Genomic DNA, 26,640 nt, shown 5'->3' with positions numbered 1-26,640 from the left:
CTGGGCCGCACTGCTAATCTCATAGGAAAATGACATAACATTTTTTTTTTTTCTGAAGCTTTTAAAGTTTTTTAATGTATTGTCAAATATACCAAGACCTAACCGCAAAATTATGAGAAATTATTATAATTGTTGATTAAAGGTTTGTGAACCCTCAAGGAATTAATACTTGAGAGACTATTGGGCATTCTTAATTCATTTAATATCCTTTAAAACAGAATTAGAAACTACAATAACCCCAACAAGGTTACATGGGTGTACTTGGATAGATTTTTTTAAATGGCAAATATTTTGGTCAGCAATCACCTTTAAAAACTGTAAAAAAAACAAAAACTGGTGCTTCCCATTCTGGTAGCCCATCCAGTGACACCTGCACCATGGTGATAAAAGAGCATTGTTAATCATACTCCACGGTGCGTCGACTGGTGAACATCCTGTGTAATTAGCTGTTGATGGGTACCGCTGGTAACGTCAAACAATGCAAACATGCCCCATGCGAATCCCGTCACTGTTGCTTAGCTGCTGACAATAGGGGAAGCTTGGGGAAGACAAAATGGAGTAAAAATCACCTACCCTCGACATTCTTTAGTGCAGTGACAGCTTTTCCAGACTCGACAACTTCCATCCATCCATCTTCTTCCGCTTATCCGGGGTCGGCAGCTTTAAGAGGGACTCCCAGACTTTCCTCTCCCCAGCCACTTCATCCAGCTCATCCCGGGGGATCCCAGGGCGTTCCCAGGCCAGCTGAGAGACATAGTCTCTCCAGCGCGTCCTGGGTTGTCCCCGGGGTCTCCTACCGGTGGGACATGCCCGGAACACCTCCCCAGGGAGGCGTCCAGGAGGCATCCTGATAAGATGCCCGAGCCACCTCATCTGGCTCCTCTCAACGTGGAGGAGTAGCGACTCTACTCCGAGTCTCTCCCGGATGACCGAGCTTCTCACCCTATCTCTAAGGGAGAGCCCGGACAACTACAACTTTTGTTGACTTACTAAATTTTAAACTCTCAACATTGACCGTGAAGCTGACGGAGCTGGAATCCGAGTTGTTTAGTGAGGAGTTAGTAGCCCCTCCCCCCACACATTTTCTACTGCAAAGATTTTACCTAATGTTAAATAAGAATACAGTTTAACCGAGCTTAATAACACGCTTGAGGTGAACGGATAAACTGATTTACACTATACCGAGGAACTTTTATGGAGCTATTATGGCCAATTACCTGCACTGCTGACCTTTCCGGCTTACAAATTGTACCTTTTGTCCTCTATTCTGTTTTTGAAACAACCCCCACAGCTATGAAAAAGGTTTTTGTGATTTATCCGCTGGATGTAATGTCCATTGCCCTCCACGGATCAGTGTTTTTATGATGATGATGATGATGAAAAAAAAAAAACTGCCCTCGCAACTTTAGCCTTGCATGCTCGTGCTGTCGTCAGGGCAACATTTTAACCGATGTCCAGAGGCAAATGAATGTTTTGATTAAATTTCATACACGCTGAATAAATTTACCCTAGCAAAGTGACTAAGCTATTGAGCTAAGTAGAGATACTACGAGTGGGTGCTAATATTTTTTTTTTTTTTTAAATGGAAAGTTGAAAATAACAAGTTTTTTTTTTTATAATGCGAGAATTGCTCTGCTTAATTGTCCAATTCTTTTTCAGAAAAAAAAGTTACCAAAAGTTTTTTTTGTTATCCTTTGGAATACTTTAACGAATAATAAGATTGTAAGCATAATTGCAATCATTTTGGGTCACCCTATAGCAACAGTTTCCAGCTTCCATCCTTATCCCAAATACTTTCGAAAGCAGTCGCCCTACAAATTGATTCTCAGCTAACCCATAACAGTCAGTTTGAGCAATTCCAGTCTGGTTTTCACCCACTTATGCTGCCGTGAAACTGCCTTAATAAAAAATCACTAATGACCTCCTCCTGGCAGCTGAATCTAGTTTAATCATCATCATTCTTCTCCTTGATCAGAGTATGGCCTTTGCCACCATGTCCCCCAACATCATCTCCCACTTGCCATCCAATTGATTTAATTCCCGGCTTTTGGCTGCTCTCATTTTCTTCAACTCTAACCATTCACTCAGCAACAGCTCTCCCCAATCACCTGGGGTGTTCCACAGGGCAGGACTCTAGGCCCCCTCCTCTTCATCACATATCTCATTCCCATCAGCAATATCAAATTCTACACCTCCAGCAATCCCAACGTAATTGAAATTCATTCCTGGTTGCAAATTTTCTCAAACTTAAATTGATTCAAGTTGAGTCAAAATCTACAAACTGTTTCTCCATTGCCCTGTTTCCTCGTTCTTCCCACTCCACCAATCCGAGTGTTTCATTTCACAGCCGCATAAATACCACGACTCAATCCAACTTCCATTTCTACATGCGCTGCCTTCATCCTTCGCTCACCTGCTGTTCCATTACCATCCTCGCTCACAGCCTCGTCACCTTCGGGATCAATTATGGCACTTCAAATCTTCTTGGTTTCACCCACAAATCCCCCCGCCTAAACTCCCAGCATGGCCTGAATTCTACCGCTTGAGTCATAACAAGAGCCACCTCCGCTCACCATGTCACTGCCATCTTAAAACACTTCTTGCTGGCAATTACATTGAATATATTTCAAAACCTTCTGCTATCTTTAAAGGCCATTCATTAGGTTCTTGTCAACACACTGGCCAGCTTTATATCCTCATTTTTTTCTCCAGTCATCCATGTAGCAGGAAATTGAGTCGCGCTGCTCCTCACTGTTTGGAATTCACCAGACTTTGATGTTTCATGTGTTTTGAATTTGGTTTTTAATATTTCATTGTGTCTTTGTGTGTGTGTTGAAAGGCACTTTTAAATGAAATACTTTATGGCATTCCAGACATCATTTGTGTACAAGTAATTAAAATGTCATTTTTAAGCTTTTATGTTTATAAAAGATTATACTGGTAAAGAATTAAAAGTTGCTTTAATGTTTGCTTTGTGACTTTTGTTTGCTGTCAGAAGCAGTAAATTGAGCTTTATAATTGTTTTTTCATGACTGTGTTGTGTTTTGAATTATAAATACACTACCTTGAATTGTGGATTAAAAATTGCAAGTAGAGGCAATTAGCTATTGGACAAAATAAAGCAGGGGAAAAAAATACACAACAAAAATGATGAACTGTGGAAAACCTGGTTGTCCATCGGGGGGGATATTTAAAAACACACATGCCCAATGTGGATTTATTATTTATTTACATCACTTGATTGTACATTAATTGTTAATCATTAACCGCCTCTATAACTCAATCACCTGATTTATATTTCCAGTAACCATCGGTGTCTTAAAAGTTGTTGACCCCTAGTTTATACTATCTCCCATTTTGGTCTTTGTTACGAAAAAATATCGCCGCCCATTTCTCCAACAAAGAGACCATGAATGTGTCTCACAGCGGGCGTTTTGAGTGACAAATGTTTGCTCCGTATCCTTTCCAAGGCCCACTGGAGCTCACCTGCCTCCGTATTAAAGCTGGATAAAAACAGTCTTGTTGTTGAGGTTCTTTTGCCTTGATAACACTAAAGCCTGTTACATCTTTGTCAGTAATCTTGCTTAATCCAGCCTACTACTCATGTCCAGATATCAATACCCCCCCCCCCCCCCGTATGGAAAGGCAAATCCCAGAAGTCATGCTTGAGGAGAGTAGCTGCATTCTACTCTCAGCAAGCAAGTCATCCATGCTTTAAGAAATACCCCTGTGTCAATAGAATCACAACAGAACAAATATCATACTGTGATTTGATATAAATAACACACATTAAAAATAAATCTGAAATTATTCAGAGTATCTAGACATTGAGACCCCTGTAGTAAAGGATGCTAAAAATCAGATCATATTACAAAGTACAGAGAAATGATATATATATAATATAATATATATATTTATATATATTAAAATATATATTTGTGTTTATATGTATATATAAAAAAATATATATATTTATATGTATAAATAAAAAAAATATTTATATATATATATATATATATATTTTTCAATTATATAATCATTTTTTTTGTCTTTTGTCCTGACAGGATTTATGAGCGCGTTATTGACCCTCCTCAGATGGAACTCACCCCAGGAAGTGGCGTCTGGCTGGGCCAGCACAGCCACAAGCACGGCCTATTCAAGGTGAGCCTTCCAAGGAGATGCATACGCAGTCACGCAATTCCTTGGTGTACCTTCGCCTGCTTCACTTTTCTAGTTGCCTGGGATAATTGGGCAGATTTGCACAGGGCTAGAAGAAGTAGCGAGGGGGGGCTTCCTCAGCGGTGTGTGCTCTGAAACTCTTACTCCCAAGCTCATTACGATGTCGATCTTTAATCACCGCTCATTTTCTCAGCCCACCGCGTGTGCTCCGAGCAGGCAGAGGACATGACAGATTGTGTCAAAGATATGATTTTGTTCCTGTTTAACCCATAGCCCTGCCCACCCAATCAATAGACATTTTTCCCTGCACTCTCTTACATATCGATTAGCTAAAATCCCTGCTGGGTGTAAATTATTTTTGCTGTGAAGGCCGCAGTCTTGCCCAGCGCTCCCCGCCGTGCCTGCTCCTGCTTTACTTCTTTTTGTAGCGTGGTTTTGTTTCGTGCTTGGAGTCTCACGACTCAGAAGTGATTGTCAGCAAAGAGACAGATGGGACGGAAACTGGTTTGTGTGAAGTGATGGAAGAAAAGCGGAAATTTCCCCTTGCAACTGATCTGGGTTGGCATGTTGCTTGACAGGTGTGCTTGTAACACCTTGAATCGTGAACCTGCTACTCGGTGTGCTGCAAGGGCTGTCATAGCAGGAGAAGAGTCAACCCAATCTGACGCAACTATCGGAGAACCAACTTCGGATTTTTGCTCAAGTGTCAAAGTGTTCAATCTACTGCTGTCGGTTTTTGCATATTAAATAGTCACAAGTTACGAATCAGCAGGTCAGAAGAGTATTCTGATACAGAGGGACTTGGAATTTCTTGAGTTCTAAGCTGTCACAAATTATTATTATTTTTTTTTTGGTGTTCTGTTGCAAGCCAAAATGAGTTCTAAGCTGTCACAATTTTTTTTAATTTTTTTTTTATGGTCTTATGTTGCAAGCCAAGATTTTGCCTCTTACATTCTAAAATCAGTTTATTGCTTTACATTTGTTTGTTTGTCATCTTAGTATTTTTTTAACATAACAGCTGAATTTCTTTATTTAAAAAAAAAAAAAAAGTTTTTGTGGAGGCTTCAACAGATTTCTGGCAATTTGATTCATTCTAATGAGGAATATTAATTTGATATATAAATTATAAACTTGGCAATGCAGCCATATAACTTGAAATATGAAGAAAAAAAGATATGAGGTAAATCTAGACATATGAAAAGGCTTGTCAGTTTATTTTTGTTTTCAAATTCAAAATAATAGCTCTAACATTTTTTTGAAATATTTTTCTATGATTTATTTGAGGGGCCATCATGAAAAACACCCATTCAGACAATCAATTTTCCCATCTGACACATTTTCATTTCACTTCAAACAATCACGTTTGCGTCCCTCCATAAATCGTTTTGTTGCTTTCAAAGATATCCATCTCATTTTCGAGGTGGCTTATTTCAACACATACGAATAAGAATACACAAAATAATGATTAAAAATTAATCCACCATATAATGTAAAAACATTTCAACACACTTAATCACTCACATTTATGCTTCCCTTAAGCCTCGCCTCGCAGCAGCCACAATAAACATTTAAAATATTTTTTAACAGCGTTAAACTCACGGGTCGATTTAGGTGAAACTATCTCGGCGCAACAGACAACCATATTTCAAGTTCTAACTTTTAATGGTGATGAGTTGTATCGTCAGCCCTAATTCATACCACTGAGAGGAAATGATTACATGTTTTTGTTCAGCTCAGCACGTCTCCTAGCACAAGTTAAAACACATTTAGTCGCCCACACACTTCCAGCTTGAAATTGGATGCTTTTTCATACATTACAAATTTTCTTCATTACTTATTTAAGTGGGCAGCGCGGTGGGGTAGAGGTTAGAATGCATGCCTCGCTGCTGAGAGGCTTTGGGTTAGAATCTTGTATGCGGTTTTTTTACGAGGGTTTTAGCCAGGTAGAAATAAAATTCCTCCCATGTAATAAAAAGGTCGCAGTACTAAATATGTGAATGTCACTAAATTGGAGTCGGGGAAAAAAAATATTTTAAATGATAACTGCCGTAAAATAAATACCATCAAATAAATCCCAACGCCAACAAAATTTGCAAAAAAAAATATTTTAAATAGCTGCCATAAAATAAATACCATGAAATAAATCCCAACGCCAACAAAATTTGCAAAAAAAAATATTTTAAATGATAACAAAATACCATCAAATAAATCCCAACACCACCAAAATTCACCAGCCCGTTGAAACAATTTTTTCTTCCACAAATACATTCTCGTATTTCTGATCTTAAAATGGCGATGCGTATTGTTTCCAGCATGGTGTGAGAAGAAAGAAAGTATTTCAGAGCTCCACTTGAATTATCTCCTAATCGTAGACACTGATGGATGGTCAGCGCTTCTATATTACTGTATAGACATCTGAGATCTTCATTTTTATTCTGACACTTCTGACAACCTCTTCTGAAACAGCCAGTGCTCACCCCGTGTGTGTGTGTGTGTGTGTGTGTGTGTGTGTGTGAAAGAATTTGTGTGGGCAATCTGTGCTGCAATCCTGTTAGTCTCATGGCTCTCATACAAGCTAGTGAGGCAAGGTGTTGCTTTGCCTCAAGACCACCCAAATGACTTTTCATATCCCAAGCAGATGACACATTTGAATGTTCTCAACGACCCAGTTTAAGAACAAATTGTTGGACACCGCATAAGGGGGATTTACCATTTTCCTTAAAGATAGTGATTTTTTTTTTCCCCCCTGTGGTTATCATAAGGACCGTTTTGTACTGTTTGTCATTCACAATGATTGGCAGACTGGTCAGCATCTTCACTTGCTTTTTTTTTTTTTTTTCCATCCTTACCTGTGCGATTTTTGTCTCGAAATGAGTTCCAACAGTTCCCGTCTAATAAATAAGGAAGAAATATGTCTTAATGAAATGCTTTCAAATGATTTCATCTAGACACCTACTGATAAACATCAATAAATGAAAAGAAAATAATAAATTGAAAAAACAAAAATCTCATCAGTGGCTCTCTCGCTTTCTTCTCGCCAGGGTATCATCCAGGATGTGAAGTTTGTTTTCGCTCCCAACGGTTACATCACCCAATGTCCAAACCTCAACCGCAGTAAGTAACCACCGTATTTTTCAAAAGTACGTTCAAGTAAAACGAACCCTTTGTGAAATTGGACTGTGATATGATGGCGCTCACCAAAATCATGCATCAAAAAAAAAAAAAGTGTGCCATCCATTCCCCCTGCCCTACTTCTTCAGGAATGTTCCCCCACGATACTTATCATGCCCCATAATCATTTTTTCTTTTAACTCATTCAGTCCCATTGACGGTTATAGACGTCAAAAATATGAACTGGCTTGGCAATGAGTTAAACTGAGACTTGGCTTTTGTTTACAATTGATCAGCTGTTTCAATTGTTGCTCCGCTCTTTTTTTCAGCCTGTCCAACCTGCAGTGATTTCTTGAGCCTAGTGCAAGGCATTATGGATCTGCAAGACCTCCTTGCAAAGATGACCCTCAAGGTAAGCACGATCAATTGCCTCGCACAAAAGGAATATCCAATATTGTTCACCGTACATCAAATGTAAGTTCTTGTATCAATACAGTAAGTATCAATCCTGTATGTCACCCACACAAGAAGACAGCAAAATAAAAAACTGAGAGTCATTCCGTTCAAAAACCTGAGGTGGTTCTGTGATGCGTCACAGGTCCGGCTTCTCCTACCGTACGGCTCGTTGGTTTTATTAACATTCAGTTCCAGTGAGCTCTCCTGAAACTAAAGGGCCATCTTTTCCACATACGGCTTACATGTAGACGGGGACTGTTCATCTGTCAGACAGGTCGCCCGGGACCATGTTAACACGTATATGACTTCTATCTATGTGTGTGTGTGATTTGCATTGCCGTGACCGAGCGTAGCCATTTTTGATTTCTCCGAAACAATCACAAACGATTCGAGTCTACAATATTTACCAGGAAACATTACCATCCTGCTGTGTTCTTGACTCGTTCTCCTTTCCCGTTCATGCCACCTGGTTTGTTTCATACATGTCACAGCGGGGGGAGGATCCGATCATCTCCAAATGTCGTTTTTTTAGTGGTGGGACTTGAAGAGTTCATCAAAGGGTGAATTTTTTCTTATTGGAATGTGGTGTGTGAAAAAGACAGAGGTGATTCGAGTCATTGATTCCTTCGACATTTGCATATAGCATGCCTGTGCAACGGATTATGAAGAATCTCATGCGCTCAGAAAATTGGATTGACGAGGGGAGTGTGCAGATTGAAGAGTTCCATCTTCTCCTGCCATTTTATTATTATGCCAGAGTGCCTTTGCCTCTTGTATCAGCCGCTCGAGTCACACGTCTATTAGCTTTCGACTCGTGTGATAGCACGCCGCTCGTTCACGATTTCCTGGAATGTGATTCCTCTGCGGCGCCTCGGGGCTGATGCTTTACCTTTCAAATGTGGGGCTTTTGTTTTGGGCTTTGACTGGGCTGCTTTTTAAAGCTCATGCAGCTCTACAATAGCCAATGGGAATGCCTGGAAATGAAATGTTTTTCTCTCTCTTCACTGATCAGTTCATCCTTTAGTTATTCATCGATGCCAATCTGAACTCTGAACGTGTTTCTAGAATTGAAGTTTGAGCAACCTGCTACGTGTTTATGGACCTTGCTCTGAAATGATCCGAGTAATCACTTTGGTCTACCAATATGTTCCTACTTATGCTGATTCATGAATCTTTCTCAACCTGTTCAACTGTTCACACTCATAATTTCATTTTCTCATAAATAGCAGGATTGGGCCAGCTGGTCCGAATTAGCATAAGTAAATGCGTAGCAATGTTGATACAAGGGCATGGAACTGGAATACAGCAATGAGACCATTTTTTTTTAATTCATTTTTTTTATATAGATTAATATTGGCATGCAGAAAGTCAACTTATTTTCAGACAATAATTAAAATAAATAAAATTAGTTGTTTATATTCCGGTATTCCTGTAACTCAGATTATGGTCTTTGAAAACTATTACACAAAATCGACTGAAACCAGACTAGAATACGAAATAGTTTTTAAAAAGTTGAATTAAGACACACAGATGTTACTGCTGGAAGCCAACTTGTTATCCACCAACTTTTTACTTCCATCTATTTAATTAGACTTCTTCATCTCCATAGCTGACCCTATCAACCTACGAAAAATAAGTAAGGCAGGCCGGCATGTTTTGACCTACAGGCAACCTTAAACAAGTCAATATTTTAATTGAAGAAAAAAAATGGTGGTATCTCTGTAAAGTGTGAGGACTACACAACAAGGAAATGAATGTATTTAACTCCAAGTTTTTCTTTTCACTATTGATTAAATCTTGCCCAGAATAAATCTACCGTAATTTCTAGACTATAAACCCCACCAGCTAAAAGTTTTGTTCATATATAAGTTACACTGGACTATAAACCACAGGTGTGTTAATGTTTAATTTCCATATATAAGAGAATATACACAAATTATATAATATCATAAAAAGTTCATAGATAAACCGCACTGGGTTATAAACAGCAGGGTTCAAAGTTTGTGCAAAAAGTAGCTGTTTATCATCCGGAAAATATGGTAATGAAATTCCAAAATATTAATGAGTCACACCTGGTTTTTCATATTTCTGTCTTTCAAATCGAGAGTCATTTGTATCACCATGAGATGTGCAAACACTTCTTTGAATGATGTCAAAGAGGCGTCACACTTGAAGGACAAACATCAAGAGAATTGAGAATGAAACAAACTGGAAAAAAAAAAAAGCCAAAGGAAACTTGGCCGGGATCTCAAGTCTATCTTTGCCATCACCGTAGCTGATGGCCTGAGGCCTGAAACCCGAGCTGAATGAAGATCACTTCTTCTTCTTCTTCTTCCTCTCGCTAATGACTGGCTCCCAGTGGATCTGAATTAAAGTTGGCATTTCAGCGAGGGAGGGGTCGAGGGGTTAACCTACTCGTATTGTCATACTTTCATTGAGTTTTGTGACTTCTGATATCATTGGCAGTTAAATTACGCCGAGTCCAGGCTGACGCAGCTTGAGGGATGTCACTGCGAGAAGACTTGCAGTGCCAACGGCCTCGTCTACAGGGATAAGGAGCTCTGGGTGGAGCCGGAAAATTGCCGTAACTGTGCATGTAAGGTGAGTGTCACATTTTATAAATTCATATATAACGCATTATTTAAAAGTACCGTATTTTCTGGACTGTAAGTCGCTCCGGAGTATAAGTCACAGTGGTTGTCATCTTTCCGGACTCTGCTGTGGATCGGGAGCGGCTAGCGTGCTAGCACTCTTATTGTTCATCTTCTTGTTTTATTTTTCCTGTGTTGTTTACTTGTATGTGCGTTGTGAACTCTGTCTTGTTACCCTGGGATAGTGAGAAACGTAATTTCGATCGCTTTGTGTGTCTTGACATGCGGAGCTATTGACAATAAAGGAGACTTTGACTTTGACTTTGACTTTGAAAATGCATAATAAAATTTAAAAAAATAAAAATAGAATAAGCAACAACAGGCTGAACGTATGCTAACGTTACATAAACACATAAACAAGAAACTGAGAACGTGCCTGATGTAATATATTAAGAGTTATTCAAATAACTATAACATAATTAACAAGTTTATCGAACCATCAGCGTCACTCCAAATCATTAAATCCAATGAATTCTTCATTCTCTGTGTCACTTATAAACAACTTCGCTAGCTCCGGAAGTAGAAGATGCAGCGCTTCCTCTTCTAACGTGGCTTACGTCAGACTCATCGTCAGTTGCAGTTCCAATTATTCCACAGACCTAGTGGTTAAGTGTGAATGATACAATGTGTTAATAATTTCACACAAGTCGCTCCTGAGTATAAGTCGCACCCCCAGCCAAACTAGGGAAAAAATTGCGACTTATAGTCCGTAAAATACGGTAAATCAAATGAAATTAACGTCCGATGTCATGTCTGTGAATTTGTGGCCAGGCATGGGTAGATAACAATTTTGGATTGTGTTGAAGGAAATATTCCATAATAGCTTCTTTTCCTTTAGTATTTCGTCTTTGTCAGACCCAATTTGCTAGCTCCAGGCAGCATGCTGATAATCGCCGGCTAATTAGCCTCCCTGTCTGCTCACACACATGGCAGCCAGACTTTGAAATGTGCTGAATCTGGCCATCGAGAGCCTTTGGTAATTCGACTTACTGTATCGCAGCACAGCTAGTAGTGGGCAAAGTGTAGCTGGTGTGAGCGTATCGTTAAGTGATGTGTGCGTGTGTGTATCCCTGGGAAGTCGTTCCAATGAGTCATGAAATGACGAGGCGTCTGCGAGGAGAGATCAGCTTCAAAAGTCATGTCAGTCCTCCGGGGCCTCCGTACCAGCAGACCGCTTGGTGTCGTTGGTGCCATCCTCCAGCACTTGCGGATATATCACTTTGTAGAGATTGTGTGTTTTTATACTATTAGACGGGGGAGGGGGGGGGGGGATCCGACTAAAGCTGGCTGGATGGATATTATTGCGTCAAAAACGAAAATCAATTTAAAGCACAGCCCAGAGAACCAAAAGTGAATATTTTGAAGCAGTATTTGTTTGTCTTTCACTGTTGATGACACTGATGATAGCGGTTAGCTTGAAGCTATTCAGCGGGCCAAACAACATGTCATACTTTTATGTTTTTGCTTTTAACATTCTGGTGCGCTCATTGAAAAATGTGAATAATTGTGTTTTTGAAAGCATTATTTTTTTCTTTTTTTTAAGTGCATATACCCAGAAATTACACAGTTTCATTTATTTATTTATTTTTTTACAGAATGGAGTCGTAGAGTGCCGCAGGATTTTCTGTCCTCCTGCCAATTGCTCCGAGGACTCTTTGCCAGTCCATGTGGAGGGGACCTGCTGTAAGAAATGCAGACGTGAGTAGAGATTTTAAAAATACGCTTAATCAGGGGTGGCGCTACAGGGTGGCCACTCGGGGGCGGCACTCTCTGGCCACCCTTACACCTAGATGATGAATGTGATTCTATAGTGCAGATAATAATTTCGCCATTTCCACACGGCCACATGACACCGGTTTCACGTTCATCCATTTTAAGTATCTCCACAAGCATCTTGTCCGAGGATAAAGAATACGCGTTTGGTAAACGCTCAAAAATTCATGTGTGCTTTGCAAACCGAGTAATCCCCTTTCGAACAGTCCGCCTTTGAATAATTCCAGCTCCGCTGTTATTTTCTCTTCCGCTTTGCATGCTCAGTCTTCCTCCTCTTCCTCCCATATGAACATCAGAACTCTGGCACAGGCAAACAAGGGAATTATGTTGCAGACTCGTGAGCATGAGCTCCACGTCCCCTACACCCGGGGGAGAAGAAAAGCAGGACTTCACATGATAGGCTTCATTGTCTATTTCTGCTTTATTGCCAGAGGAATATGTAGCCGTGTCTCTTGTGTTGTATTCTTAATGCATGGTTACATCCCCCCCCCCCCCCCCCCCCCCCCCGTTTGCTTGGGCTCACTAGCCAAGGACAAGTCATTTTATGGACTCAATTAACCGGCTGTGTTTGCCTTGGAACTATATTCATGCAGCAATCGCACGTAGGCTGTTTGTTGTTTCGAGTACTCGGAGTTTTCAAAAGATTTTCGTTTGTGCTGACCTTAATGGAGTGTTTCTCCCTCTCCACTTCAGCAAAATGCAGTTACATGGGGCAGGTCTTTTCTGAGGGTCAACGTGTTTTATCCAGGAGCTGCAGGGAATGCAAGGTAAATCTTTTTTTTTGGTGCTTTTGTTTTGCCTTTTGAATGGCAATCAGCTCTCCAGGCTTCATTTGTCTTCCGACATGAATGTGTAGCGACTTGTACATATTCATTAAGGCGGGACAATTTGTTAGTGCTCCGTTTGACTTTCCATTGACTCAATCTGTTTCTCTTTGTTACCAAATAATCAGGAAGGCAGGTAATTAAAAAAAAGCAAAACAAAAAGAAAAGCAATTAATGTGGGAATACAAAGGCCTCGTGTGAACTGCTGTCTTATCACCGCGTGGATCATAATTGAATGCATTCTTCGAATTAACAATAGGTCAGATGTGAATGTTACTCACAGGTCGGACATAAACTGCCGCTGTGGGTGACAAAATATGGACTAAATATGTCGAGAAGACTAAAAAAGGAAGTTATGGACAATACGTGAGCAATAACTCAAGAGCTAGGTTCATCCGATTTGACCGACCTTCTGCTACTGTTTCCTATATGTCTTCATCGTTTTATTTACGATATTTTATTTCCTCTCTCTGCATGTCGTATACTATTAGCGAGTGAGCTGCCTATTCCGCCTTTCAATGTCAATCTCCTCAGTAGTGAAGTGTTGTGTGAAAGACGTTATGAAACGTATAATTTCGACAGTTGGTGACACTGAACCTTCTCCACTTCATTGGCCTTCACGCAGCCTTCCCACACCTCCAAAAAAGGACACTTAGGTTCGATAGCTCTTTATTGATGGCAGTTCAGTCGTTTCAACCAGAGCTCAACAGAGATCGTACTTCGTGATTCAGAATAGCTCAAGCCAAAACCTCTAGGAATTTTTTACAGATGTACGGTGGGGCATATCCGCACCAACTCCATCATGGAACGGTACAGGAACTAGGGCTCCCTAGTGTGTCATTAAAATTGCACAACACGTCCGTGGAGTAGCCTTTACATCATATTGATGACAGCACAAAGAAGACACCGGGCGTGATCAGAAAGCGCACACATCCGGAACACACATTTTTTATAAGGCTGAGGCTACGGAAGCGTAGCAGCTCAAATAGCAAAAGTGAAAAACACGAGTGGTTCAATTACATTGCGTACAGAATACGCCTGTTGAGATTTAATGAGAGCTTCTGGCTGGTGTGAAATAGAACTTGACAAATAAGATGAAAACAAAGGGCAAGTAAGTCGCACATGAGAGCACCTTCAACCGAGCGGGGTTGATGAGGAACCGGGAGGTGAAGGTGAGATAATTGAATGAAAAATTCTGGGAATAGCCAAGACGTAGAATGCGCGGGACAAATGTTGCGATACATTTATCATCGTGAAAAAAGGAAAAACCGACCTTTGTACTAAACTCTATATGGTAAAGGTGTCAAACAAATATTTTAATAGATAAGTTCAAATGATTTTGATTTTGATTTTGCGGGCCACGTAAAATGATGTGGCGGGCCGGATCTGGCCCCCGGGCGTTAAGTTTGACACCGATGCTATATGGTATGCTGCACTCTACTTCCAGAATGGTCTGATGGTGAGAGTCACAGAAACCTGCCCAGAGCTCAACTGTTCTGTCACTGAGCAGATATTAAGAGATGGGAGATGCTGCAATGTTTGTCAAGGTAAGGTCACTTTGCATGTCAGGGTTCGGATTACTTGATCCCTTGGCACACACAAAATCACTTCGCTGTGAGGAATTTAGAGACAGGTTGAGTGATGGGAATACTCCCGTGCAATATTTATTGTCTCGATTAACCACTTTGATTGTTTCTTAGAAAATTAGCCGTAGCTAGCTAGGCTAATTTGCCCAAACGCCGTTGCTTTAGCAGACGGCTATTACTGGTGGAAAATCCAAGATTGACTCGGTAATTACATCCAGTGAACAAACTAAAGTGGCTGCCCCTTAAGGATGCAGAGTAAAAGTGGGAATAAAAGTTCCGAAGATGATACGGAATAAAAAGATTAAGGCTGGCTGTTGAAGTAAAGGATAGAAAATGAAGCAGCAAGATGGCTAGCGAGAAAGCCGCTGATGATGGGGGATTAGCTATAATGCAAAATTCTATTTTTACTTTCAAAATTGGCGTCGGAAATAAATGCGGGAAAGAGGATCATTTATTGTGTGAGATTGAAGTTGTCTCCAAGTGTGACTTGGACTTTAATTGTAAATCTCCTGCGTGACCGCAGTTCTGCAATTTGTTAGGCTGTAATTGATTTTGGGTAAACATCTGATTAGTTGTGCTTTAATTTTATTAGAGGTTGTGATTCATCTTGACATAACTTGCAATATATAATAAGACATCATGACTTAAATACACATCGCTGGTGTCGAGCGGAATCCTCGTACTTTCAAAATTAGTCATCGAGGCAAGTTGGTGATGGCTCAAGAAAAAGTGTTTTTCATACTTTGCTGTTATTTTATTTTATAGGTTATGACTTCTGCTCCGAAGGGGTCATCTGCGGGGAAAACTCTCTTTGTAAAAACAAGGACACTAAAGCCGAGTGTGAATGCAAGAGCGGCTACGCTTCCATTCACGGCGACTCGACTTACTGTGAAGGTAAGGACGATATTTTTTTTTTTTTTTACCATGCTCAAACTCCCTGACCGACTCTTAGTAAATGGAGAGCATTTCAATTTTTGTTACATCACTTCACCCTTGTCAACTGTCATGTTCCCTGATTTGACTGCTTGACTGGCTGGCTGCCCCCTTTAAGACTTTAATAGCAGCCATCTTGAAATGGGAGCTTGTTGAAGTTATCCAGCCGAACCCAAACGGCTTTATCTAAGAGTGTCAGTGTGCTTGCTGTTTACTGATTGTTGGACTTGGCTGAGCAAAACGTCGCCTCTGGGTGCCGGAGGCTCAGACTACTTGTGATAGAGCTAATGGTTGTACGCGATGAAGACGCTCGGGCATGCCATTGGCCAGATTGAAGGATTTTCTCATTGCTCTGGGCTGTTGTCTTTGGTTCGGCGCCACCCTGGACTGAATCTTCTGAAAATGCTGAGAGCCGGGGAGCCTGGAGCCTTTCAGTGTGTTTGCTTCTGCTTGATCTGCGTGGTAAAGAGGTTTACCCAAAGCACCACTCCCATCCGAGATTGTCGGACGCCGTGCGAGTGAGGATGGGAAGACGCTGATTGTTGGGTCGACAATGTAAATCGGCAAGCCATAGCATTGCCCGTCTTTGGGGATTTCACTAAAGACGGCTCAAGTTACTGTTGTAAATGGATTAGCCGGAAGCTTCTTACCCTTCACTTTTGATACATTTGACATGACTTCTTGATCGCTTTCAAATTTGTTTGACCTTTATGCAGGCTGTCGGTGTTATCGCAAATGGCCAAATATTAATTAGCATTTTTTTTTTTTGTGAGTGTAATATGTTGCCTCTGTCAGGTCAGGTCAGTTGTGTGAATAACATATTTAACTATAGAGAAACTGATAACTAGCTTCTGATCACTCCATTCAGCCCTCAATCGTTAAATAAACCTAAAATAAGGTTGGGCAAATTCAGATATTGTCCAAGAATATAATTTTAGCAAAAACAGTTGCAGTTTAAATTTATTATTATTATATTTTATTTTCTATTTATCTTATTTTCTATTTATTTATTCTATTTAATTTTTTATGTTGATGCTATGTAATTCTTAACAAAAATACTCGACAAAAAGTAAAAATTATATTCACGTATACGAGAAAATTTTGTTTCCCGAAATGTTTCTTTCCATGCTAATGTAGCGTGTTGCTCCCCGCCACTGTTGTTAAAATGCACGGCTTATTTATTGGCTTTTCTCTTTCCACTCCATTCCAATTGCACTTTTTCACATTTCTACTAATGGGCTTATGATCATCTTATTATCCTCATCAGCTCTTGTTTATCCCGTCAGTGAGTCTCCCAGCATATCGAAACGCTCGCTCAGTGCCTTAGGACACAAACACATTAACGCTGGTTTTGTCTGGCTGACAGTTCTCTAATTACAGCCTGGAACAATGATGTTTTTGTTCAAACACAATTTCTTAAACCTAATCATCATCATCTGTTCAAGTATAACGAAGACAATAAAATATCCATCATTTCAAAACTACACTTGAAAAGAATAATGGCGATAATGAGGAAGTAGTACAGTAAGAGATTTGTTCGGATTTACTTCTTCACGTTCATCTATTCCATTTCAAGCACATGCCGTATCTTGTTCAAGGTCACAGATAAGACGGGGGCAATCCCAGTAGACTCACTTGTCAATCACAGAACAGTATAGAAAAGCATTCACACCTAGATGATAATTGAAAGTCTTATAGCAGTGGTTCTTAACCTGGGTTCGATCGAACCCTAGGGGTTCGGTGAGTCGGTCTCAAGGATTCGACAGAGCCTCCACTGTGGAGGTTCGAACAAACCTAATTTATTGTGTAAATTCTGATTTGCCAGTATGTAATTTGTTGTGAGGTCATGCATAGTGTTGGTTTTGTTCTTTGAGCAAGGTGATGTTCATGGACGGCTCAGTTTGTGCACTAGTAAAAATCATCTATGTCTTGAATTTCCCGAAAATTATCGTTCACTAACGAGGGGTTCGGTGAATGCGCATATGAAACTGGTAGGGGTTCGGTACATCCAACAAGGTTAAGAACCACTGTCTTATAGTTTTTTTTTCCTGAGTCAGGCCTTTTTAAAAAAATAAAAAAAGGGCCGGGTTCGGCCAAGGTGTATGTTCGTGCTCCTTAGTAAAAAAAATTCAACAGGATGTACACAACCCCACTGAGCTGGCTTCGCATCGCCCGCCATACTGTCCATACTATGTAAATGCGCCATATCGTCTTTCACTTTAATGGTTTGTTTAGGAGACATCTCCAGCTGTTCGCAACCGCCACTTTCATGAAGCTTTCTCTTCTAACTCAGCCGCAGAAATTCGTTTTTGCTCATGTAAAATTGGCATCGTTTCATTGCGCCTCCAGTTGTGTTTTTCCAGTAAATATTGACCAAATGAATATATAGAAGCATATTTTCATGATGGTCTCTTCAATAAGGGCCGTATTCTTTGACAGTATTCCTTTGCAACGCGATTCTTGCCGGCTGTCCTTTTTTTCTGCAGCGGTTAACACGATTAGGACCTACTGTGAGGCCAACACATCAAAACTAACAGGGCAATTTCTGTTTGTTCAGCTCACTTTCATTTAGCCTCCAGAGCGGCTGGACCTCAGACATCAAATGTGTGATGTGTCCCTTTAGCTAAGAGGCTGTGGGGAGGCGCTTTATGACGCCCCGTGATCTCCAGTCAATCTCAGCTGACAGCGCAGCTGCTTTCAGCATTTTTATTCTTTGCCTTTACTTTTCTGACCTTTAAGATGCTGTAAAAATGTTTCGTGTTTATCCGTCAACTGTGGTATTTAACGCGCCGCGATGCTAAATGACTAATTACTGTTTAGTGTTGAGGTAAATTTCAATTTGGAATGGGATGAAAATATGGGGGGTGACAGTAACAACAATTAATTGATTTTTGGGTATTTTATGATTATTTTATTTACACCTTTCCCCCTGTCCCTGTAGAGATTAAATGGTGAATGTTTATCAGCATTTTTTAAAGGATTTTTGGACTTTGGAAAAATATTATCAGCATTTTGTAAAGAATTTTTGGGCTTTGGAAAATATGATTTTATAGATATATATTTTTATAATATTATTATTTTAAAAATATTATTTTTCTCAGCATTTTTTAAATATATTTTGGGCTTTGGGAAAATATTATCAGCATTTTGTAAAGAATTTTTGGGCTTTGGAAAAAATGATTTTATAGATATATATTTTTATATTATTATTATAAAAATATTCTTCTTCTCAGCATTTTCTAAATATATTTTGGGCTTTGGAAAAAATATTATTTTGTCTTAATTTTTATATTATTATTATAATATTATTTTGCAGACCCCCTGGGATATCCTTAGCCCCCTCAAGAAAAAAAATTTAGCTCCGCCAGTGGCTTGTAAAAGATTGTGTCTACCCACAATTTTGTACCCAGTAGAGGTGCAATTATTATGTCCGTAGATGATCTGAGATTATCTGCAATATTTAGTTTAGGGCTAGCTGGACACTGAGGGATTGACAGCTCATCGCAGCAGCGCCAGTGAGATATCGAATGATGAGGGGGCAGCAGCATCAAACACACAGGACGAACGGATCCATGGGAGAGCAAAGCGACAAGATTCATATCCTCACAGTTTGGAAATGAGCTAATCAAGGGCAGCGCCTGCCTGCAGAGCTTCCATAGCTGGGATGAAAGCGTGTTTGCGAGCTTGTGTAGATGCCGTGGGATTGCAGATAAACTCGGGGAAAACATGACGTCTCTGCATGAATCGCAGCGTCTGCTTTTACTGACCGCAAAATCTTTTTCTCCGTTGAGGTCAGTCACACGTAACTGAACCTCTGGAGGAGAATAGCACGGAAATACTTCTCGTCATGTATCGTGTTTTGCTCATCTTCCGACTCTCGTTAATGGTAATGCTCTCAATGCAAAAGAATGTGGCATATTGATTGGGAGCAATTGGTAATAACCCTCATTTGTCCTTATTCAGCGTCAGTGATGGGAAGAGCATTACGCTTCTCTCTCCTGCGGGACTGGCCGGGAAGACTGACTGAATTGTGCTCACTCAGTGGCATTGCAGAATAATTGGCTCTTTTTGTTATTCTGCGAATCAATCAGGTTCTCGGTGGGAACTCTGCCTCTGAGGTCTTAAAACAAGAGCGTAATGGCAGGGAACCGGGGCGTATGTTCCTGCTCAATTTGGAATATTGGAGGTCGAGGAGGAGCGGATCAAATGGAGAGGAAAGCTAATGTGCAAAGGAAGGTTTTTGCACCCCCTTTTTCTCTCCCTCTCTTTGTTTTTTATATCATAACCCGAAACCAAACAAATTTACAAGCACTTAATGAGTGAGGCCCGTTGTGCCTAAAATTTGTGGTTCCCAGTCGTCGTTAATTACTTATTATAGGGTTTTATTGTGTTTTGTTATTTTTATTTTTTACTTTTTTTCTTATTATAGGCTGGGGTATTGAAGTTCTTCTTCAAAATTAATATTTTTGTTTTATTTTTTTATTTTTTCTATCATATTATAGGCTGGGGTATTGAAGTACTTCTTCAAAATTAATATTTTTGTTTTATTTTTTAATTTTTTCTTTTATATTATAGGCTGGGGTATTGAAGTATTTCTTCAAAATTAAAATGATCCCCTTTATTTGCCCTCTTGTTATCAAATCTCCCTTGTAGTAAATTGATTATTTGTAGTAAAATGTAAGGCTTATAAACGATAAAGAAACTGTAATCAAATTAATTTATTTATTATCATATTTCTACAAAAATGTACGACTATAAAGAAACTGTAATCAAATGAAAAATTGGTTACCTCTGCGAGTTGAGTCCTTTGTAAACACGAAACGTCTCAGGTATATATAGTAATACGCCCTTGTCCTTTTTTTTTGGACTACAGAGGTGAGCTCAATGGACAAAAAAAACAAACAAAAAAACATTTTTTAAAATAAATAAATGAAAGGTCTGCTGCGGCCGCCGTCACAGGACTGGTGAAATGTCAGTGAACGACCCGAAGTAAATTACAGGTACTGTTGCCTGTCTCGCTGAACAACAACAACATGTTTATACACTGCGGCACACACAGGCGCCCTTCAAACTGACTTTTGGGTGGCATCCATCTCTGCCATCTGCACAACACTGACTGCATGCTGTCCTTGGCATCACCCCGGCCCCTTGCCTCATATGGTTATTTATCCCTTCTTATTTTCCGTTCAATTTCCGATCCATTTTGGTGCTGTGGGGGGATTGCTGTGCTAATCCTTAAACCGGAGGGCCTGCTGCTTAAATTTCCCCTGGAATGAAGCCTAAAAACAGCCACGCTGCCTCCAACTATTTGTTCAACGTGGCCAAATTGGCTGAATTGCTGTTTGGTTTCCTTTTGTAAGCATGAATGATTACTTTTGAAACCTTAAAAACCTTCCCATTTGGATTTTCTTTAAAAATGGGATTTCTCATCCACCGCCAAATGGCTGGGGCACACGTCCGTTCCACGACTTTCATGTTGTGTTCGCTGGCAGAGAGCAACTTGCTTTTACAGTTTATAAAATTGGAAAAACGAATACAGAGTATATGATGTCGTGAAAATTTCTCAGGCTTTAAGTCACCTTGGTCGTTTCACGTTTTTCAACACAAGGCACCATTGTGTAATTTGTGTTTCAATATTCATTGTGTATAAAAAAATATGCATAAAAAAATCAACTTCTAGCTAAAAAAATAAATAAATCCATTGGTGACTCCATGAATATTCAAGCCTAGAAATTCATTTGATGAGGAAATGTCAGCCAAGCCTCCAAAACGGTCCGCTTTGTTTGAGGATTTATTTTTTGCTGTCCGACGTCATGTCAAGGATTTTGCCTCGCGGTGGTGATTTTATGCTCAACTGCATCCGAACGATTCTTACGGGCTACCCCCATATTCGTGTCTTATTTAACTACTGACAATTAAAGCTGCCAGCAGCATTCCATGCTAGTTGTCGCAGCTTTAATTGCTTTAGCGCGTTGGAGATGAGCTGTGACTTTGGACTGAAGCTCTTCCTTCAGCGATCAGCATATTTTTAATGTTCCAGTAATCTCACCATTAAAAAAAAAATATCCTTCTACATGTAAATTCAAAGTTTCATATTAGCATCATTCCTTTGGGAGATTAAAACATATTTTAGGTCTTTATTTTATTGCCTTTACAGTTCAATTCTGTAAAATTTTAAAAAGTTAAGGTTGCTTTTTGCAAGCTTTTCTATTAATTCATTTATTTATTTATTTTTATTTTTAATTTGTTTTCTATTTTTGTATTTTAAAATGGCCGCCAACGTAACACTTAGATGCCCTACAAGGACATCAGGTCAACTCGAAACCAAATGTTCTTTACTGTATATATATTTATTTTGTAATAGAGCAGATCTAGTACATTCCAGCACATTTATTATCTCCTTTGGCACCTTGTGTGACAATCCTCTTGATTTTCCAAGGTGACTCTCATATTTTTTCACGACAACCTCCTGGTGCAGATTCACTATTTGTCATATGATCTCGAAAAAACGGCAAACAAGGTAGAAGGGGAAAAAAAAAAAGCAACAGAAGTAAATAAATACTAAAGCAAATGTCAGCTAGTACATTCAGAAAAGCTTCCAATGTGATGTTTGGAGCTATCCTAAATAACATCTGTGCTTGTGATTGACACAAAGGTAAACTACCTCTTATCTGTTCGCACAAAATAATCAGCGTAGCAAAATGGCTGCTTGGTTGGCAAAGCAACAACAGTTATCAGACGATTAATCGAAAGCAGAGCACGTCTGTCACCTGGCTGTTCGCATATAACTTTGATCTTACGCCTCAGTCCTGCTCGGTCGCTAAAGTCGATTTCATCCACGAACGTACAGACATTACGAAATTCGTCAACCATTTTACCTGTGATCCTTAGATGTACAAAAACCAAAGTCATTCTCTTAAAGATGCTATTCATATCTTCTAGCAGCTTCTAGAACAGTTTGCACCAATTAAATATGTATAGGACGGAATAAAACCGCTCTCCGTGTCTTCTCCTGTTTTCCAGCTGATGTGTAAATATCAGACAGAAAATGGTCAACTACTAAAACTTGCATGACTTTCCAATAGCGAGATTACGCCCGCGACTTGGACTTAAAAGAGCGAGATGTGGGGAAAAGTCGAGCATTATTGGTCATTAAAATGCATGTTTTGGAAGAAAGTCGAGAATGCGATGTTTTGCGCGGTCGCTGATGCTAAAAGAAAAATGAATCATTCAAGAAGCAGCGGCAAACTCTGCAGCATCTGCTACTCACTGCGCTTAACAAGATGTCTGCTCACCTTCTGCTAATCAACACCTCTGTCATTCTTTATTCATGCAACTAGATTTTTCTTAGCAAATGCAATTTACCTCATTGCCTTCTCGACCCGAAAAAATAGCAACCCAAAGTATCGATATTCGAAATTCTTTATATTCAAGCATATGCCGCGTTACATAAGCAAACATATTTCTCCCGAGTAGCAGCCACAGTTTGGGGGGGAATGTGATTGTCATTTGGTATGATGAATGTTTTTCTCGAGCAGATGTCACCTGGTGACAACAGAATGCTCCCTAAATAGATTCCCCCGTCCGCATTATTGATTCTGATCCGGTGCAGGTTTTCGGGGATGTGGAGTGAATCCCAATCAAAGGGCTGAAATAGGGAACTCGTTTTAAAATTATTAAATATATTATTAAATATCATTTATTAAATATATTTAATTTTATTAAATATATTATTAAATATTATTTATTAAATAGATTTAATTTTATTAAATCTATTAAATATTATTTATTAAATATATTTAATTTTATTAAATATATTATTAAATATTATTTATTAAATATATTTAATTTTATTAAATATATTTGTAAATATTATTGATTAAATATATTTATTTTATTAAATTATAATTGTTGAAATGCTCTGTGAATATTATCCGGTACTCGGATACAATTTTTTTGTTGGAGTTAAAAAAATAAATAAGCCCCGCCCCCTTCCATCCTCCTCCATACATAAATAAGGATCATCTGCTGACTGTCACTCGACAAATTTGAATTTACATAACGTAGCAGGTTACATAAGGGCTTTCTGTTTTTGCATTCCATTGGCACTAAAATGACACGGCAAATTATTCGGTGTGGCGTTTAATTATATAACAACGATTTATATCGGCTTTTTAGTCCACGTTATCAAAAATGAAATAGTTTTGCTTCCACATCATCATACTCTTTACAGAAAACTGTACCATAAATGATTATCTTGTAGCATGATTCCAAAGGACAAGCGTGACATAAAGCTCAATGTGCAATAAATCTCACATAAAAGACATAAAAGAAAAAAACGAGCAATCCTCCTCCAGTTGTGCATCAAAAGAAAAAAAAGACACTGTCCTGAGAATCAGCAGAGGCGATCGCTCACCGGGATTCGTCTTTTGCGTTGGCATTTGGCATTCACCTTGGTTAGAGATGTTCATTAGGATGAATGTGAAAGTCACATTGCAGTTAATAATTCACATGAAGCCAAGCACGACCGACATTGATGGAGCGCTTGATTTTAACAACCTATCATTTTTTTTCCTCACGTTCTCTAAATGCTGCCGTATTTTTTTTTTTTTTGTTGGTCGTTTTGGTTATTAATTCAATGATGCTGTTTGTTTGCCGAGCTTTTTGTCCTAGTTCCTCTAAAGTGTCTGTGCCACCATTTCCTCTGCTTTGTAATTTTCATTGCTTAGTAATGAGAACGTGTCATGTCAGCTCAGCAGCATCCCAAATGAATACAGTGAATATATGAAATTCCCAGTAGCTTGCAGAAGAAAGCAAGGCACATTTTTAATGCATAAATGTAAAATAGATAGCGAGTCTTGAGAGGCTCTATCGGAAAAAATATGGAGAAATTTGGAAAATATTGTGACAGTGATGGAAAGTGATGCTGAAGCTTTCTTTGACAACTTTGGGTGGATTTTATTACTTTTTCCTCAGAAATATTTTTAATAAGTTGACGAGCGTACTCGGCGACGGGACCCTGCGTCATTAATGACGACTATTACCGGCATACATGATGCTACCTCCGGAATCCATCTACATTTTCCCTACTTGACTTCCTTTTTCCATCTACTGCGGTGATTTGGAGACGGCACGCTGAGCGACACACGTATGCTTACAAACACAACATCATCTTGGTCGTCCGTGTGACTTGCGTGAAATGTTCTTCTGCCGCAGAGCGGGGAGCACATCTGACAGTTGCTCCCTGCGTCCTATGCCCCCCCCCCCCCCCCGTTGCGCTTCTCCTGACTCGCTCCATAAGATATTTATAAGCATTTTGATAGTTTTCTTCCACTCTCTATCATCTGAGGTGAATGCTGTCATGTTACATTAGTCCAAGAATCCCCGCTGCCGCTGTCCTCCTGCTCCTGCTCTGAAGATCCCGGGCACGCCGCACACTTCGTTTTAGACCGCTATAGAAGTGCTTGTGAATTATTAATAGTATTAAGCGGCAAGCGCATCCTCCCCAAACCGAGCAGTTTGAACTTGTTTTGGAATGGATGCAGCGAGAAATTAATGATTATTAGCAGATGGATAATAATAATAATAGTAATAGTAATAGTAATAGTAATAGTAAGAGTAAGAGTAAGAGTAATAGTAATAGTAATAGTAATAGTAATAGTAATAATAATAATAATAATAGTAATAATCATCATAATAATAATAATAGTAATAGTAGTAATAATAATAATAATAAATAAAAATAAAATAATAAAAGATAATAATAATAATAATAATAATAGTAATAGTAATAGTAGTAATAATAATAGTAATAGTAATATTAATAGTAATAGTAGTAATAATAATAATAATAAATAAAAATATAATAATAATAATAATAATAATAATAATAATAATAATAATAATAATGCCATCTTCCAATGAGCAAAAAAAGGAAAATGATGAATGTATTGACTTGTTTACAGCTGCTGGAACTGTCAACCAAGTTAGCAATTAGCATTAGCCAAAAATAATAACACAATCACCGTTCACCAGATTGAGTAGTGATGCTCAAACTTCTATTTTGTCTGTTCCCTTTCTCTTCTTCGCTTGAAATGAAGTTGCATTGCGAGGAAATTGTATCTTACAAATAAAACCACAAAAAATGGGTTACTCGAGAATTTGATGGGATAATCGATTTGAATAATTGATTTGAAAAATTAGTTTGTGACAGCCCCAGTTACTTTTTAGATGAATTTTGACACGATATTATTCGACTATCTCTAGTTAGCCTCTCGACGAACTCGGTTTAAACAAAATATGCCCTGAATTACATTTTTTTAATGTTTTTTTGCCAGCGAGGGTTCCCGACTGGCTCGTAACGGTTCGCCACATTAGGGCATTCCTTTTAATATAGCATATGCGTACACACACATACACACCTACACACACACACACACACACACACAAAATGGGGTTTGCCACTGAGTATAGGAGATGAATGGCGAAGTGCTCACAATAAACGAGGTGATTTCCGTGATGAAATAGAGCGATAAAAAGTCAGAGGAGAAAGTGAATTTCCTCTCACGCTCTCTCCCTCTCTCCAACTCTCCTGCTCCGTTGACCAAGCATTCATCATGACATAGGCGTGATGGAGGACACATACACACAGACAGTAGATGAAGTGGAACCTGAAATCATCTCGAGTAAATCAGGTTTAAGTTGAGTGGTAAAAATGTGTCTCGCTCAGCGCACGTCTGGCAGGTGACCTTGACGTGTGCGGGGCGAAACTGAAGATGAACAAACCTGCATGTCGCCTTGGAATTGATGAGGACTGAACTAAGCGACCGTGGCATTGTTCAGAGGTCAAAGCAAGGTCATGTTGGCAGTATCTTTTTACACAGGAAGCCGTTAAGTTGGAAATCAATCGATGATATTTTTTTCCTTTATTTTTTCAGTTTCTGGGAAATGATCTCTTCATGGTTGAATGCGCGTTAAATAGTAGTTAGAATCATGCTTTGCCATTATGCTTAATTAGACACTTGATGAACTTCAGTAATGATTGATTTCAAAAATCTTTTAAAAGATTTGCTCCATTTAGATTGGGCAGTTATTTTTAGGCAATTATATATATATTAGATACAGGAT

At 39.1% G+C, this 26,640-nt stretch overlaps 1 protein-coding gene across 1 annotated transcript in view; it reads left to right on the top strand.

Moving 5' to 3' along the window:
- LOC125966678 (protein kinase C-binding protein NELL1) overlaps nucleotides 1-26,640 on the top strand; it is a 98,063-nt gene that overhangs the window by 40,453 nt on the left and 30,970 nt on the right. The window contains exons 6-13 of the mRNA XM_049717061.1: nucleotides 4,065-4,161; nucleotides 7,221-7,293; nucleotides 7,620-7,702; nucleotides 10,213-10,347; nucleotides 11,993-12,095; nucleotides 12,864-12,937; nucleotides 14,442-14,541; nucleotides 15,346-15,474. Of these exons, the coding sequence (XP_049573018.1) occupies nucleotides 4,065-4,161; nucleotides 7,221-7,293; nucleotides 7,620-7,702; nucleotides 10,213-10,347; nucleotides 11,993-12,095; nucleotides 12,864-12,937; nucleotides 14,442-14,541; nucleotides 15,346-15,474 (794 nt within the window). The remainder of the gene's footprint in view (nucleotides 1-4,064; nucleotides 4,162-7,220; nucleotides 7,294-7,619; nucleotides 7,703-10,212; nucleotides 10,348-11,992; nucleotides 12,096-12,863; nucleotides 12,938-14,441; nucleotides 14,542-15,345; nucleotides 15,475-26,640) is intronic.

This window comes from Syngnathus scovelli, chromosome 4 (genome assembly GCF_024217435.2).
Source record: "Syngnathus scovelli strain Florida chromosome 4, RoL_Ssco_1.2, whole genome shotgun sequence".
Classification (NCBI taxonomy): domain Eukaryota; kingdom Metazoa; phylum Chordata; class Actinopteri; order Syngnathiformes; family Syngnathidae; genus Syngnathus; species Syngnathus scovelli.
Note: the sequence above shows the minus strand (reverse complement) of the source record. Positions and strands in the feature narration are given on the sequence as shown.